The sequence below is a fragment of the Mobula birostris genome, chromosome 1, assembly GCF_030028105.1.
Source record: "Mobula birostris isolate sMobBir1 chromosome 1, sMobBir1.hap1, whole genome shotgun sequence".
In the NCBI taxonomy this organism is placed as follows: domain Eukaryota; kingdom Metazoa; phylum Chordata; class Chondrichthyes; order Myliobatiformes; family Myliobatidae; genus Mobula; species Mobula birostris.
In genome coordinates, this window is record NC_092370.1 from 216,983,040 (window position 1) to 217,000,435 (window position 17,396).

At 40.1% G+C, this 17,396-nt stretch overlaps 1 protein-coding gene across 1 annotated transcript in view; it reads right to left on the minus strand.

The window, feature by feature from the left end:
* Nucleotides 1–9,660: 9,660 nt before the first annotated feature.
* LOC140204676 (homeobox protein SIX4-like) overlaps nt 9,661–17,396 on the minus strand; it is a 32,614-nt gene continuing 24,878 nt past the window's right edge. The window contains exon 4 of the mRNA XM_072271369.1: nt 9,661–15,483. Coding sequence (XP_072127470.1) covers nt 14,666–15,483 — 818 coding nt within the window. The 3' untranslated portion in view covers nt 9,661–14,665. The remainder of the gene's footprint in view (nt 15,484–17,396) is intronic.

The following is a 17,396-nucleotide window of genomic DNA, read 5'->3' on the forward strand; positions in this document are numbered from 1 at the left end:
CAGACACACAAAAACCTGGAAGTTCATGAACTCTGATAAAATTGCAATGTGTACTGCATGAAAGTACCCCTTCAAATGTTAGAATTTCCATGTCACTGTTTTCACTTTTAGGTTGAATAAATCAAGATGCTAACATAATCACCAAGAAATTGAAGACAAAATTGGGAAAGGAAACTTTTTCCCAAGAGGTGTAGAACACAAGAGCAGCAATGTGATGCTGAGGCTTTATAAGGCACTGCTGGGGCCTCACCTTGAGTATTGGGAACAGTTTGGGGCTCCTCATCCAAGAACCATCCTCTACACACCGTCCTTACACACTTGGAGAAGAGGGATGCTGATGTGAGAATGCTGTTCAGCATTCAACACCATAATTCCCTCCAGGATACAGTTCAGCATTCAACGCCACAATTCCCTCCAGGCTCAACAAGAAGCTGAGAGATCTTGGCCTTCACCCTGCCGTGTGTAGCTGGATCCTGGACTTCCTGTCAGATCGCCAGCAGGTGGTAAGAGTGGGCTCCCTTCACCTCTGCTCACTGACCTTCAACACAGGTGACACTGAGGGCTGTGTACTTAGCCCCCTCCTTTACTCTCGGTATACCCATGACTGTGTCACCACCCACAGCTCCAATCAGCTAATTAAATTTTCTGACGACACTACACTGATTGGCCCAATCTCAAATAATAATGAGGCAGCCTACAGAGAAGTTATCACCCTGACACAGTGGTGTCAAGAAAATAACCTCTCCCTCAATATCGCAAAAACAACGGAGCTGGTTGTGGATTACGGGAGGAATAGACTATAGACATCAATGGATCTGGGGTTGAGAGGGTGAACAACTTTAAATTCCTTGGCATAAACAGCACCAAGGATCTCACGTGGTCTGTACATACTGGCTTGTGGTGAAAAAGGCACAATAGCGCCTCTTTTACCTCTGATGGTTTAAGAAGTTTGGTATGACCCCCCACATTCTAAGAACTTTCTATAGGGGCACAATTGAAAGCATCCTGACTGGCTGCATCACTGCCTGGTATGGGAACTGTACTTCCCACAATCACAGGACTCTGCAGAGAGTGGAGAGGACAGCCCAGTGCATCTGTAGATGTGATCTTCCCACTATTCAGGATATTTACAAAGACAGGTGTGTAAAAAGGACCCAAAGGATCATTGGAGACTGAGTCACCCCAACCACAAACTGTTCCAGCTGCTGCCATCCGGGAAACGGTACTGTAGCATAAAAGCCAGGACCAACAGGCTCCGGGACAACTTCTTCCACTAGGCCATCAAACTTCTTAATTCATGTTGACGCAACTGTAATTCTATGTTATGACTATCCTATTGTACATATTTATTATAAATTACTATCATTGCACTCTTGAACAGAGACGTAATGTAAAGATTTGTACTCATGTATATGAAAGATGTAAGTAATAAAGTTAATTTAATTCAATTCAAAAGATGTATTGGCATTGGAGAGAGTTCAGAGGAGGTTCACATGGATGGTTCCAGGAATGAAAGGGTTATCATACAAGGAATGTTTGATAGCTCTAGGTCTGTCCTCACTGAAATTTAGAAAGATGAGGGGGGATCTCATTGAAATCTTTCAAATGTTGAAAGGCCTAGACAGAGTAGATGTGGAAAGGATGTTTCCCATGGTAGGGGAGCCTAAGACAAGAGGGCACAGCCTCAGGATAGAGAGGTGCCCATTTAAAACAGAGATGCGGAGAAATTTCTTTAGCCAGAGGGTGGCGAATTTGTGGAATCTGTTACTACAGGCGACTGTGGAGGCCAGGTCTTCAGGTACATATAAGGCAGAGCTTGATAGGTTCTTGATTGGACATGGCATCAAAGGTTAAGCGGAGAAGGCTGGGGAATGGGGCTCAGGAGGGGGAAAAGGATCAGCCATGATTGAATGGTGGATCAGACTCAATGGGCCAAATGGCCTAATTCTGCTCCTATGTCTTATGGTCTTTTCCTAGACAGTGGTGAGAATGTGGAGCCCAGTACAACAGGGTGATCAAATCAGTTGGAACACCTCCTGTCCTAATATCGTGGCCACTAAGTCTACTGTATATTTGTGATCTTCTGCTACTGTAGCCCAACTATTTCAAGGTTCAACGTGTTGTGCCTTCAGAGACACTCTTCTGCACACCACTCTTCTAACACCTGGTTATTTGAGTTACTGTCACCTTGAACTAGATTTTTCCATTCCCTTCTGACTTCTCTCATGAACTTTTGCCCACAGAACTGTTGCTCACAGGATTTTTTTTTTGTGTTTTGCACCATTCTTTGTAAACTCTAGAGATTGTTATGAATGAAAACCCCAGGAGATCAGCAGTTTCCGAGATACTCAAACCACCCTGTCTGGTACCAACATTCATTCTATGGTCAAAGTCACTTAGATCACATTTCTTCTCCATTCTGATGTTTGGTCTGAACAACAAAAAAAAACCTCTTGACCATATCTGCATGCTTTTATGCATTGAGCTGCTGTCACATGATTGGCTGATTAGATATATGCATTAACAAGCAGGTGCACCCATTAAAATGTCCACTAAGTTTATATATGTAGAGGATTCTGCTAAGAAATAATGTGAAAATGCCAGAAACTTTTATCAGGTCAGGCAGCGTTCATGGGAGAGAAAAAGAACCAACATTCTGGATCAAAGACCCTTTGCAGAAACTGAAAAAGTGAGAAAATATGAACATTTTAGATAATAGGAAGTGCTGGAGAGATTGAAGTAAATTCCTGTGACAGGGTTGTCCAGGTAACAACAACTTTGGGACAGAATAGAAAAAGAAACAAGTAAATACATTTATAATGAAATATTCAGCTACGTGTGGACAGGTTAAAAAAAATACCAACAAGAAGAATTAGGAATAGAGGTAGGCCCTCAAGTCTCTCACATCCGCCTCCATCATTGGAAAGCATCATCTGATCTGATTGTAACTTCAACTCTCCCTGCCCATTTACCAGCGGTAACCTTCCCTTCCTTTCTAATCAATAACCTCTCAATCCCTGCCTTAACAGAGACTACTTCCACAACTCTTTGAGGAAGAATTCTTTAGTCTCACAACCTACTGAGGAAACAAAATTCACCTCACCTCTACATTTAATGTGTTTTTAAAACAACTCTCACTCTCCTAAATTCTAACTGATGGAAATCTAGCCTGTGCGACTTTCCCCAATAAAACAACTTGACTATTTCAGGTAATAATCTAGTAAATCCTCTTTAAACTGTTTCCAATGCATTAACCTTCTTCCTAAAATTTGAAAACCAATACTCTACACTGTATGTGTGGGGGTGTATGGGGTGTCTAGAGAGGGGTAGCACCTCTGGTGGGGGGGCCTGCCGTACCCTTTTCAGGATAGCTCATCCACCTTTGGTCCCCACCTGGCGCTCAGCTCTCACTTGTGGCTCCAAGTTGCTGTAGCACGCGCAATGGCAATACCCCGGTAAACTGTCTCGGCAGTCGGGCCAAACCAGGTGAGGGCAGCCGATGGGTATCGGACCCTCGGTGAGTAGGGGATCTGCCTGTCCCAGCATGTGAAGTCTGGCCCTGGCAGATGGAGCAGAGGACACCGATTGATGGTCCAACGGTCAAGGAGGCAGGTCAGCAGGTGTGGTGGAGCGCTGAGAGCACGATAAAGCACTTAGACGTCCTGGTCATCCACTGCAAGAGGTGATGTCCTCTTTAAACTCACCCGGCAGAAGGCAAAGGCAAACCATTGCTGTAACCTGCCGAGTACATGACTTCCCAACATGTCAGAGCGGCGTGGAGGGAAATGATCTGCCAACTGGAATTTCCAGGTGCGACCTAAAGTGAGCGAGAGATCAGTGCCTGAAATAACTGATAAATCACCTCCATAATGTTGTATTCAATTCTTTGAGCAATACGTGATAACTTTCCATTAACTTCCCTCAGTACGTATTAGATATTTCCAAATCATTCACCAATACAGCCAGCAGGTGTATCTAAGAACTGTGCAATCTCTCTATCCAATCATATTATGCCTTTTCCTGTTTCTTACCAAAATAGTCAATTTCACACTTTTCCAACAGTTTGCTTCATTTTTCAGACCAATGCATGCTCACATAATATACATATATCTCTTTATAGCAGGGGTTCCCAAACTCTCTAAAGCCATGGACCAATACCATTAAGCAAGGGGTCCGTGGACCCCCTGCTTCATAGCCTCTCATGTCTTCTTCAGAACTTTTAAGCCTTGATACATCTTGTCTTCCAGAATAGTGACATTTTAAGATCACTTCCAAAAGTAGGATATATATAAAACTAACTTCAAGATGGAAAATTATATAGGATTTTGAGATGGAAACTCAATCATTTGCATACAGCAAATTATTTATTTATTTATTTGTTTATTTGGTGATTACAGCTATTGCCTACACTAGTTAATCTCCTATGGCTGTGAAATTTAGCTGCTTCCATGTTTTGACCTTTGCATGGCACAGTTGATGTATGGTCTACTAACATCTAAACAATTTTACAAGTTGTAAATGGTAGCCAAGGATAATTAAAAGTTGGTGATTTTTGGGATCCAGGTGAGTAAAAACAGAATAGACTTGGTTTATTTCTTTTAATATTTTTCTGCAAAATGTTCCATTTGTTTATGTTCCATTTGAGGGAGTTAGATATGGCCCTTGTGGCTATGGGGATCAGGTGGTATGGAGGGAAGGCTGGGGCAGGGTTCTGAGTTGGATGATCAGCCATGATCATAATAAATGGCGGAGCAGGCTCGAAGGGCCGAATGGCCTACTCCTGCACCTATTTTCTATGTTTATCTCCAATAATAAATCCCTTAGTAAGACGAAGGAAGTAGTTTTATAAGCATACCAGTGCAAAGGAGTGTGAAGAAGAGTGCTCTTCTCTTTGGGTCTTACTATATGTCTCTTTAAAGCCTGAAATTGTAAATGATCTCTACCCTTGAAATGAATGGCCAGTATATTTACAGGTCTGAATGTTGCTTTCACTTATGAGTATATCAACTCCATAATCACACAGTATACAGTTCTGAACGAAATAAAAAATTTTGCCTTGTGGACTGCTCTATCCAGTAGATCCAGAATATTAGCAGATCTGCTACTGCATCACTTTAAAGGAATTGGATAACAATGGAATTGTCCATGCCCTACCAGAAAATTATACATTGGCTACCAGTTTATAGAGGCAACCAATTTTTATTTTGTGTGCTTGACTGTGGTTTTGCATTTCACTTCCTAATCTTTATGAGAATGATAAATAAATGTCATTTATTCCTTTTGGTACTTACATTTCCAAAACAGTGTGAATGATGTACTAAATAAGAGTTACATTTCTAGCTACCTAACTGCACTGCAAGATTCCTGGTTGATTAAAGGAAGGAAAATTTTTGAGGTGGGGCCTGGTTATTTTGGAAATAACTTGTCCTCATTATATTTATATGATGAAATCAATTAGCTACCTGCAGCATTCATTAAATTGCCTAGAAAGATTCTTCAGCTTACATAAGGGCTTCTGCCATATTTGGTTTCAGTACAATACACATCATCTTAATCAAGGCCTTTAGAAACACTCCACCCCTTTGCTAGACTAATCAACCCCAAGGGCAATCACTCACCACGATTGGCAGGAAGCCCTGAAACTGAGGGATGAGTTATTAGAAGAGCTGCAAGGATGCCAGAGCAGTGAGCTTAACTGGAGGCAGCCCTGCACTCTGGAGACATGAAGAAATCATCTTTCTTCTGGCAGATCTAATATACATGGAAACTCCTGCATTTAGCAAATCTTGCGATCCTTCAGGGCATAAACTGAGGCTGCTACTGTGGTAAAGCGGCCACTGCAACAATATCTGTTCCTAGAGCCTTCAACAAGCAAATCTGGAGAGTCACAGGAATGTCTGTTGTGACAGAGCTCACAAACACTGGAAGTGGACCTGTTCTCAAATCTCCCGATGTAAATTGCTCATCTCTTATGATGCATTCTGCCATACATTTACTGCCAAGAGGTAACGGGGCAAAAGTTACACATTGGTCACCAGAGGTACCGTAAAATATACAATGCCATCAATGGCTGGTCATATGCATCTCTGCACCTTCAGTTAAAGTCAATGGATTTTCTGTTTTAAGTCATTGTAAAACTGTAAGAACTTAAGACTCTTTTATTAACAGTGATGCAGCTGGCCCAGCCGTTATCTCATTGTGTCTAAGACCCGGGTTCAATCTGGACTTCGTGTGCTGCCTGTGGGAAGTTGCCATTCTCCTCGTGATCTTGTGGGTTTTCTGAGGGTGCTCCACTTTCCTCCGATGTCCCAAAGACACAGAAACATAGAAAACCTACAGCACAGTACAGGCCCTTCAGCCTGCAATGCTGTGCCCAACACCTGCGTGTATGTTGGTAGTTTAATTGGCCACTGCAAAGTGCCCCAAGTGTGTAGATGGAATGGCAGAATTTGGAGGGAGATTAAAGAATGAATGGACAATGGAATTAGGGTAGGGCCAGTGTAAATGGGTGGCTGATGGTAGTATGGACTAGGTGGGCTGATTGGCCTGCTTCCAAACAGCCTTACGACTAAGTATAAGACATCATCATGACGTTCTCCACCTAGTTATGTATTTCAAGGACAGCATGGCGCCGCAGCAGTTAGTGCCATTGCCACTCAGCTCTGGGGACCTGAGTTTGAATGATCTGCCCATGGGTAATCTGGGTGGTGTTTACATGTCCTCCACCGGGTGTTCTAGTTCCCTCCAAAACATGTTGGGCTAGGTTAGTTGGTGGCTATAGATGATCTCTCAGTGAAGATAAGCAGCAAAAGAATTTAAATGGAGTTAATGGGACTGATGAGGTTGCTCTGCTGGGAGTTGGCATGGTCCTGAGGGCCATGAGACCACTTTTTGTGTTGTAATAAGTAAGATTTGCTGTTTACATTTAAGAATAACTGTGACTTTGGAAGAATGCATGAACTTTTCAACAAGACTCTTAAACATATTTTCCCTGCTTACCAGATACTTGGGAAAACTCCTCCCGTCCCAAAGAGGACTGGCCAATGTGCTGCCTGTCCTCACATCCACTCCCTTGTACTCTCTTGACTATGGGTCAAAGAGAACTAAGATGAAACAAGAAGAGCAAGAACCCCAGTCATCTGTGTAACTCACTGGAGACTCTGAATCACTTTGGGACATCTCCCAGGCAGGGGAACTGGGATAGAAAACATGGAAATTGCCAGTACCGCAGCAAGGCTTAAGAGGTTAGGCAGCATGGGGGCAGGGATTGAAACCTTTAGCCCAATGTAATTGATAACACACTTTTACAGTTTTCAATCTCTAATTGAAAAAATTAAACAAAGATCTCATATTAGAGCTGGTTGTTTATTTTGATATTGAACACATATAAAGGAAGTATTTTGGAGACTAGTATCGTTGTATATTGGGAAAGATTGATCTTTTTTTCATCCCTCATTTGAATGGTGCTGGTGAGAAGTCAGCATGACACAAATGTAAAGTGGCAGCTCAGAACAGGAAGGCAACTCCACTGTGCAAAAAAGGTGGAAGCAAGTGTTAAAAGTGGAAAGATGCAAACCAGGGTTGGCCCAGGGCAAGTGACAGCAGTTGCTGAGTATTCTGTGGGGCCAGAGTGCTCCTGTCTAGTTTGTTGAGTTGTCTTTGGACAGATGTCAAAAATAAAATCTTGTACCAATTTTTCACTTGTTCAGAATGACAAATCAATATAAAAATCACCCAGATTAAGTGTTTGTATGTACTTTGTTCCTCTACCAATTCAGTACCTGTAATGAAGTTTGTAGACTATACAACTCCAAAACGAATGAAAATTGCCAATCTTTAATTGTCTGTCAATTGAAATATTACCTGAATAGCCTTAACAATTCATTCTCTACTTTTCATAGTTATACAACACAGATACTGAGCCTTCAGCCCAATGTACAATAATCCCAAGTTATTTTCCATGCATCATGCACCCCCACCAATTATATCATTAGAGCAATTTACAGTGGCTAATTAATCTACCAACCTGCAACCCTTGCAAATGGAAGAGCTAACCAGCATATGCAAAGGAAATCCCACACATTCATGGGGGTATGTGCAAACTCCACCAAGACAGTATTGACCCCAGTTACCGGAATGGTGAGGAATGCTACCACAAATACATTCTTTGCATTTTAACCTGTGTGCCTGATTGGTGAATTAAAAATGCACATTATAATTAGAATGTGTGTAAAGTGGTTGACACATCATAATATTCCATTTTAGAAAGCTGTCAATCACATTTTAGAATTTCATTTCTATAACACCTGTCCTATTCACTGAAAGTTAGATACTGTCAGCTTGCAGACTACCAAGATGGAATATCCAGAGTTGTTGCTCCATCCTGTGCTTGGCCTCATTGTGGCAGAAGAGGACGCTGTGGGCAGATGTGTCAGTATGGGAATGGGAAGTGGAATTGAAATAGTTGGCTATGGGAGATCCTGGCTGTTGTAGCGTATTGAAAGAAGGTGCTCGACGAGGTGGTCCTTCCGTCTGTGTCAGGTGTCACTGATGTTGAGGAGGCCTCACTGGATGCAGTAAATGATGCCGGTGGGTGAAGCACTGTCTCAGCTGGAAGGGCTGCTTAGGGCTCTGAGTGGTGGTGAGGGAGGAAATGTAGGGGCAGGACTAAAACTTTGCATGGTTGCAGAAATAAGTGCTAAGAGGGAGAAAGGTGAGGAAGGACAAGTGGACAAGGGACAGAGTAATCCTTGCAGAAAGCATAGTGGTGGTGTCTGATGGTACGATCCCCTTGGAGCTGTGGGCTTGTGGGGTGGTAAATGAAGACAAGAGGGACTTTATCCCTGTTACGTTGGGGTGAAGAGCATGGGGGGAGGGTAGACGTGCATGAAATGGAGGAGATGCAGGTGAGAACTTCATGGAAAGCAAGTAGTGATAAAAGCCAGCTTATTTATCAGTGTAATGACACTGAACAGGTTCTTTCTGAGAGTCCTTTGTTTATTTTTACAAATTTGTAAAATGGGCAACCATCTCAAAAGTTTTTGGGATGGCTGTTGGTAGAAATGGATTACATAGGCACGGATATGGGATTCCAAACAGGAAAGGCAGAAATCCATGCTGCCCCCACATGCACTGGAGCTCAAACATAAGTTTGCATTTCTTGGATTTAACATGTTCACCACCTGAAATCAGCCTGATTGACAGGCTTGGATTCCAGGAAGCAATCTAGAGCAGACAATCTGACACAGGTTGGTGACGTGGCTGGGGATGGTGCAGTTTTCATAGCTCACAGGCAGAGCTGGAAGCGTTTATGTAAGATTGCTAGAAAATGGAATTGGCTATGTGATTTAAATGTAACATTTGACATTCAGTGAGATAAAGAGTGATCTTCTACCACAAATTCACTTTCACTCGCTACCCCACAATCCCCTTGACATCCAAGAATTTATTAATCTCTTGCATATACTTTTCCTTTGTGGTAAACAATTTAAAAGATTCACAATACTTTCAGGTGAAGAAATTTCTCCTAATCTGAGACATTAGCCCCAAGTAAGAGGCACCAGCCACACTCTCTCCAATCAGGGTAATCATTCTTAGCTTCCTCTCAAACCAGTTGTTTCCTTTCAGTTGCTGGGTTTCCTCAAGTCCTGAGATATCAAGCTAGTTGTTGTTAATAATGCAAACAGACTAAATTGGAGACCACATATATTATTAAAATATTTTAATTATCCATGCATTTTTAGGAACTGACTGACTACTCCCTCATTGAGGTTAGGTTCATACACAAAATGTAACATCTCACCTAACCTCAGCTCATCAGCTTATCATTTTATGACTCTGAAGCTGAAAACCATTCTGCAACAGAAGGAAAGAATGTTTTCACCTGACTTGCCAGGAACCAGACAAGCCACTGAGTTGTGACAGTTTCCAACTAAATACTGTATCAGAATATTTTTGATATTGGAAGATCAGGGGAAGAGAGGCATTTATTCACAGATCCAAGGTTGATTCTGGTGCTTTTTTGGAGAATGAAGGAAGTTATTGTGCTGGGAAGTACAATATTCCAACAATATTTTGTGTAATTGAAAATTTTAAAGGCACCGGACTCTTGAGCTGACATTTCCGTCAGCTCTAAAACAAATACTAATGGAATTTATTGTTTTGTATCAGCCACTACCCCATTACCTGCAAAGTAACAGCAAGTCATGGTGTGCAAGGAAAGCTAACAAGGAACAACTCTTCCTCTGTGTGTTAAACTTCTGCAGTTTGCTCCTGAGGGGGAAACACCCCTCAATAGAACCTAAACATACCTAAGTGACAGCCGCTACAAAAGAATTGGCTTATTCAATCTCACTACGTAATTAAGATATCAGAGAGATCACATATTCATAGCTTTGGATACAACATGGTTCTACAATGATTTAGTAATTCTCCTCTTCATTACCAGCAGGTCAGTGGCTGAATATTTAGTACAATACTGAGACAAACTATCTGATTCAATCCCTGCATGGTGTTCTGTTAACTTAAAATCACAGCAGTAGCTCCATACATCACCCCCAATGCACCAGTGGTGAGTGAGGCTTTATAGCTGCTGCAGACCCAGCAGCAGTGTGTATGGCCCACTGTTTGATGCAGCACAAAGAAAGCTGCACTGCCAGAGCTCCAGCTCATCCCGACTACCCACAAACCAACCTACATTTATACATTTGTAGGGATGGGTAATGTACTCTATAGCTGGGGCTTCCAACCCAAATGAAAACACCACAAGGTTTCTGATGACAACAAAGTTTTAAGACCATAAGCTACAGGTGCAGAATTAGGCCATTCGGCCCATCGAGTCTGCTCCGCCATTTCATCATGGCTGACCTATGCCCCTCGCAGCTCAATCTCCCGCCTTCTCCCCGATAACCCTTCATGCCCTGAAGACAAGTATATGCCACCTTGCTCTGAAAGGAGGTCTTTCGTTGTCATGTTAACAAATGAGATGGGAAGCTACTATGATGATAATTGCTAGCTACGCAAAAGTTAAATCAACCAGCCAAGAACCTGACCCAAGTTCTGAATTCATACACAAGTTCAAAAACATTCATGAAATGCAATAAATTAAAACAAAGGACAATACAAGATGTATAAATATAAAGTTCATTGAGTATAGGGTTTAGAAAAATAAGTTCAAATCATTTCAGGATATAAACAAAGGTCATATAACAGTATAGACAAACCAGATTATATGTCAAAACTATCATTTAAAATATCTTTGGTATAATAAGGGTGAACACAAAACACGAATACATGCTCAATGTACCATCACCAAGAAGTTAGTGCAGTATAGATGTTTTAGCTATCCATATACCTCACACTGGTTTGATTATGTCTATGTTTATACAATTTAAAAAGTTTATAAAGTTTCATGCCAAATCTACCGTACAGTAAAACAGACTTGAAATCAAAGTATATAACTTGCAATGGCTAATTAAACCTTCCCTTTAAATTAGTACCCCTCAAGAGTAAGCTACAAAACATTAACTAACAAATTCCTAGATATCGAAAAGACATTACTTTTCTTCATGTGCAGTCAAATAAGGAGGTGACATAGTGATACACATCACTTCACACCCCAATAATTATTTTAAGGATCATCAAAATGTTATTTTGCAAGAACCGTTTAGAATAAGAGTTAAAAAAATATAAAGTATAAATAATGCACTGTCTCATACCTTACATGTTCAAAGGTCAGCAGTTCAAAGATGAATTGAAAAGAGGTGACGAGGATTTACAGTAAATCAGGCCATATTATTTTACTAGCTGTTATGTTGATGTTGGAGTACACAAACCCAATAATTATTATCGTAGAAGAAATATGGAGTGTCTTTTTTTCCCAAGATTCCTCCTTAAACTAACTGCAAAACAGTCCTTTTTTGGAAAGGATTTTTAAAAAAATAATTGATGCTTTGAAAGAGGTTTTAAATTTTAAAACAAATCTTAAGGTGAGCATCATTAAAATCTTTGTTCAAACCTCCTGCTGACATTGTCATTTCCTCTGGGAAACTTTTATGCTCATATAAAAATACGCTTATCCAAATAATATGAAGATTGTCTCAACATACAGGCAGGCTTCACATATCAAAAAAAAATCATACTTGGCTACAATTCAATTCTGCTTGGAGAACAATCGTTTTTTTTTCTTTTTTCAATGAGTTAGACAGGTTTTCAGATGCCTAACATTCTTGAAATATATTTAAAACCAAAGAGGCACTGAATGCAAGAAGGCATATTAAGATAATGAACATATTTGCATAAATTTAAAATGCATATATGAAGAGTTACAGAATTTCCATTTCACAAACAGAAAATATGTGTTTACACTTTTTAAAAACGTCATAAGGCACACAGGTTCGGGGAGAAGTTCAAGTAATTGGAAAACATGAGGGTCTGTACCAACAATTTGATTTCTTAGATTTAAAAATCTAACAGCAACAAACTTTCCCAAGTTTAAATTTGCAAGAAACAGGTACGCATACTGAATAGTATGAATTACAATTGAATTTAGTACCATGCCTGTTGAATTTTTGAAATAGGATTAGGTTGCCTGGTAGAAATTGATAATAAATTAAAGTGTTTCTCTGAATGGTAGTTAGGTTGCAAAGTAACAGCATTTCAAACAGTTGAAAAGGATTTCATTAAACTCGCTGACTATAGCTGAAGGTGTTCACCATAAGATTAATGTCACTGTATATACCTACAGTATTATTTTACTGATATAGAAATGTTATATTTACATTTTGTTGGCTGTTAACATAACTGAAGACTTACAAATCAACAAGAGTGATACCTTGACCTATCTTGTTGGCTCTGTGACTACCTTAACTTCAGACAGGAAAACTGCAATGCTGTAGCACTTAATGACTGGGGAAGATCATATAAACCATGAAAACATAACCCCATTGTGGGCATAATCTGAAATCTTGATTAATTACAACCTAACAGTGCAATTTATTTGCTAACCTGTGTGTAATCGATTGTTATATATGGTTATACATTTAAGCTTCCTGTATAATCAAAGACAAATGTTTGAAAATGTTAAAAAATGGCTTAAAATGCAACAGAATCCAATACAGAGTCAGTGGCCATTTTATAAGGTACACCTGCTAGTTAATGCAAATACCTACTCAGCCAACCATATGGCAGCAACTCAATACAGAAATGAAATGGTCAAGAGGTTCAGTGTTGTTCAGACCAAACATCAGAATGAGGATGAAGTGTGATCTAAGTAACTTTAACCATGGTTAATGTCTGATGGGGTGGTTTGAGTATCTCCAAAACTTCTGATTTCCTGGGATTTTCACAACTGACAGTCTCTAGTTTACAGTTCTGTGGGTGAAAATGCCTCATTGATTGAGAGAAGTAAGAGGAGAATGGTCAGACTGGTTCATGCTGACAGTAACTACATGTTACAGCAGTGGTGTGCAGAAGAGCATCTCTGAAAACACAACTTATCAAACCTTGAAGTGGATGGGCTACAGCAGCAGATCATGTTAGTGTACCTAACAGGTATGCCTAATAAATCAGCCACTGATTGTATGCTGGTAGTGAGCAGGAATTGACTCATGAAACAGAAAGGTACTGTACTGGAACAAAAGAGATAAAGGGGTACATTGTAAAGCACAAAGATATTAAAGTCATTTTACTTTTAATTTTGATATTAATAGTATGACAGCTTTGAGTAATCCCAGTGAATGTGTGTTAAGGGACTCAAATCAATGTACAGAAACACCATAAAACATGATATCCCTGGCCAAGATTCAAGTAGTTAATTGAACTAGTCACATGCACATAAAAGTTAATAAAAAATAAAGTTTCCTTGCAGTGCTTTTTTCATGGATTGTACCAATTTGTGATATTCATTTTTACTACACATCCCACCTGCATTAGTATTTTGTGCAGGTTGGTGAGCAGGAAAGGCAAACTTCCTGTCAATTTTCACAGTTTTTATTAGACTCCAGGATATTTAAAGATAAGTTTTTATACTGTCATGGTAGTTCTAGTTATAGTTCTAGTTTTGATATTGATTGTCAGTTAATAGTCATATTAAAAAATGTCAAAAATGTTTCCTATATGATTTTGGTACTGTCTTTAAAAAAGCTGTTTGAAAATATGCAGAGAATAAATTACATTTGAAGAGTATTTCTTTAAACATTTGTCTGAGGAGGAACAAACTGCTTTTTTTTCCATTATATGTGTCAGTTTGTGGACAGTGCATTGGAAATGCTGAAAATAGTGTTAACATTTGCTGATGGCAGGTTGATATCAAACCATGCATATAATACAACTGATAGATTCAAAAATAATAATAATAGACATGTACTTTGAAAACAATAACCAAACTATATTCTTAAGTTCCACTGACTAGATGAGTTTTTTTTGCCATCTTTATACTTTGGAAAAATAAATACCAGCTTAAAACTAAGAATTCTCAAGACTCCAGTAAAAATGTGTAACAGACAATCTTCAGTTATCTCAATCAATCTGCAAGTTTTTTTTTTAAATTATGAAGCACATAAAGTTTGCTATCAAAAACACTTCTGTATTAGGATGCCTTAAAATGCAAGGACGGAAACTATTGAAAAGTTTAATCTGCAAAAGTTAGCCGCATAAGTGTAGAGTGTTATAAATCACCGATATCTTCATCCATAGGAACATTTTGAAGTTTTGCTAGTTCTTTTTCTTCCGTTTCTAATTCTTTGCAGACATTATTAACCACATCATTTACAACGTATTTGGATTTAGAGTCCATCACTGTCAGGTGGTTACTAGGTTTGTTCTCCAAGACTACCAAGTAGTTTTCTTTCACAGGGGGGTGAAGTACTGACACGTGCCCACTACTGAATACATGTGCCTCCTCAGTGATGGGGTTTCTGGGTTTATCCCGCATGTCAGAAGCTCCAGTATTAGATTCTGTTACAGTCTCTTGGCCGGAGTGTGAGAGCAGATTGCAGTTCTGGAGTGTAGCATACTCGTTGTTGGCCATTGACACAGGAACGACATTTGTTTCAGTAGATGGCAAATGCTGATCACAATTTAGAGATGCAGTTGTCGACAGTGGGAGACTCACTGTGAGGCTGAAGCTTAAGGTATTTGATGTATTCAGTAGATTTGAAGTCGTCAAAGGCAGGCTATGAGAAAGGCCTGTGTTTACCAGAGGCGACGACTGAGTTTGTAGTGCTGAAACAGCTTGACTCCCAGTAGAAGTATTAACATTCAATTGATTATTTCCATTCACAGACATCAATTGTGAAAAAATTAGGCCCCCATCCACTGTTTCTTGCTTGACTGGAGGTACAGCCTGTCCTGAATTAGGTAATGCACACATCACTGCATTTGGAGGGAGGGTGGCAGCCAAGAAAACCTTACCTTGCTGAAGACTGGCTGCAGTGCCACTGAGGAATGTTCCTCCCTCAGATGTATTTGTTATCAAAATGTTTCCTGTAAAACAGGATAAAGCGTAAATCATATTGAAGTGTGCACGTAATAACAACCCACTGTAAAAACATATACATGAGGCACCCTATTTAAACTGTAAACATTGTACTGATTTATGAGAACGTACAATGTTGTTGCCATAATTATTTCTATATAATCCGTTTTTTTTTCCCCCTAAACTGGACGGGAGTATAAAATGCTCGTATATACAAAATAACAATAAAGTGATTCAAAACATTCCCAGAAACAAATTTAAGAAGTTTGGGTTACAATCAACTTTTTAAAATTACCGAATGCAATTGCGTTGTTAAAAGCAGAAACTTAACAGTTTAAAATCTATTGTTTATTTCATTCCACATTAAAAAGACATACTGTTATACACAGTAATTGTTAACTATGTTTTCCAACATTAGCATTGCATTTACTTCTGCAGGACATAGCGAACTCGAAACTACTGAAAACCCCAAGCCAGTAGAAATACAAATAAACACAGAGGCTGTGTAATTAGTGGCTGTACTGTAGATGTTTCCCCCAATACAATACCATAGTTGCATCCTTTCTACCCCACTCAACCATACTTGATAATTTTGTTTTTGCCAGGTTAAATCCCTGCTGTCACAATTTTAGCACAAACAAAGGCTGTACTATAACAGGAAAATCCACTTTCTTCAAATGCTACTGTCATCTATGACATGTATTGCACAGATGATGCAAGCATTCTTGAGGAACTGCTGCAAGTTAGTTTAGTGAACCCGGTCAGGTGCCAAATTATTGGTGGACGAGCAATTTGGAGACAGTGACCACAACTCCCTGACCTTCAGCCTAGCTTTGGACAGGGATAGGTGCGATAGGAGCAGATGCTATGAGAAAGTATCTGATTAGGGGAAGGCACAACACCATGGGTCTAGGAGCCTGTACTGTGCTGTTCTATGTTCTATAAAACAAAAAACTGAAATGTAACCTGCGTTAGAAGCAATATAATACTGAAAATGAATACAATTAAACAATCAAATAAAGTGGCATGATACCGTAACACTTCATGGTGCCAGCAATCAGAAGATTGGGGTTTCATTCCCACTGCTGCTGGTAAGGAATTTGTACATTCTACCCATGACCGCATTGTTTCTTTTGGGTGCTCCAATTCCTTCCCACGCTCCAAAGATGCACGGATTAGTCAATGAGTTAATAAGTTGGCACAAGAAGCATGGCGACTCTTGCAAACTGCCTCCAGGACATTCCAGACAACGTATCTCACTGTATGGTGTGATGTACACATGACAAGTTAACCTCTGAATGTTTGGAGCCGAATCGTGGCACAGTGGTAGAGCTGCTGCCCTTGCAGAGCCAGAGACTCGGGCTCAATCCTGACCTTGGGCACCATCTGCATCAAGTTTGCACATTCCCCTCGTACATTGCCTCCCACTGCTCCTGTTTCATATTGGCTCACCGTTGTATATTACCCCCAATGAGTGAAGGAATCTGGGAAAGTTGATGGGGATGTGGGGAAAATTTAAGAAAAAGGCTTTATGTAACTTTGTGTAACTTAGTTTGATGGCCGGTGCTGAGACTATGTAGCCAAAGGGAAAATTTCTACGTTGTACCTCGATGATAATTCTCAGTGTGTGGCACGGTAGTGCAGCGATCAGCACGTCATATCCCAGTGGCAGCAACCGGTTTTCAATTCCCACCGCTATCAGTAAGGAGTTTGTACAGTCTCCCCATGACCACGTGCATTTCTTACAGGTGACCCAGTTTCCTCCCACATTCCAAAGACGTACGGTTTACGCGGTTAATGGATCACATGGTTGTAATTATGTGGCTTGGGCTTGTTGGGTTGGAACGGCTGGTTACTGAGCAGGAGCTCGAAATTAAAATTGAATTAAAGTGCAACAGAATTAAAAACTAAAATGATGGAA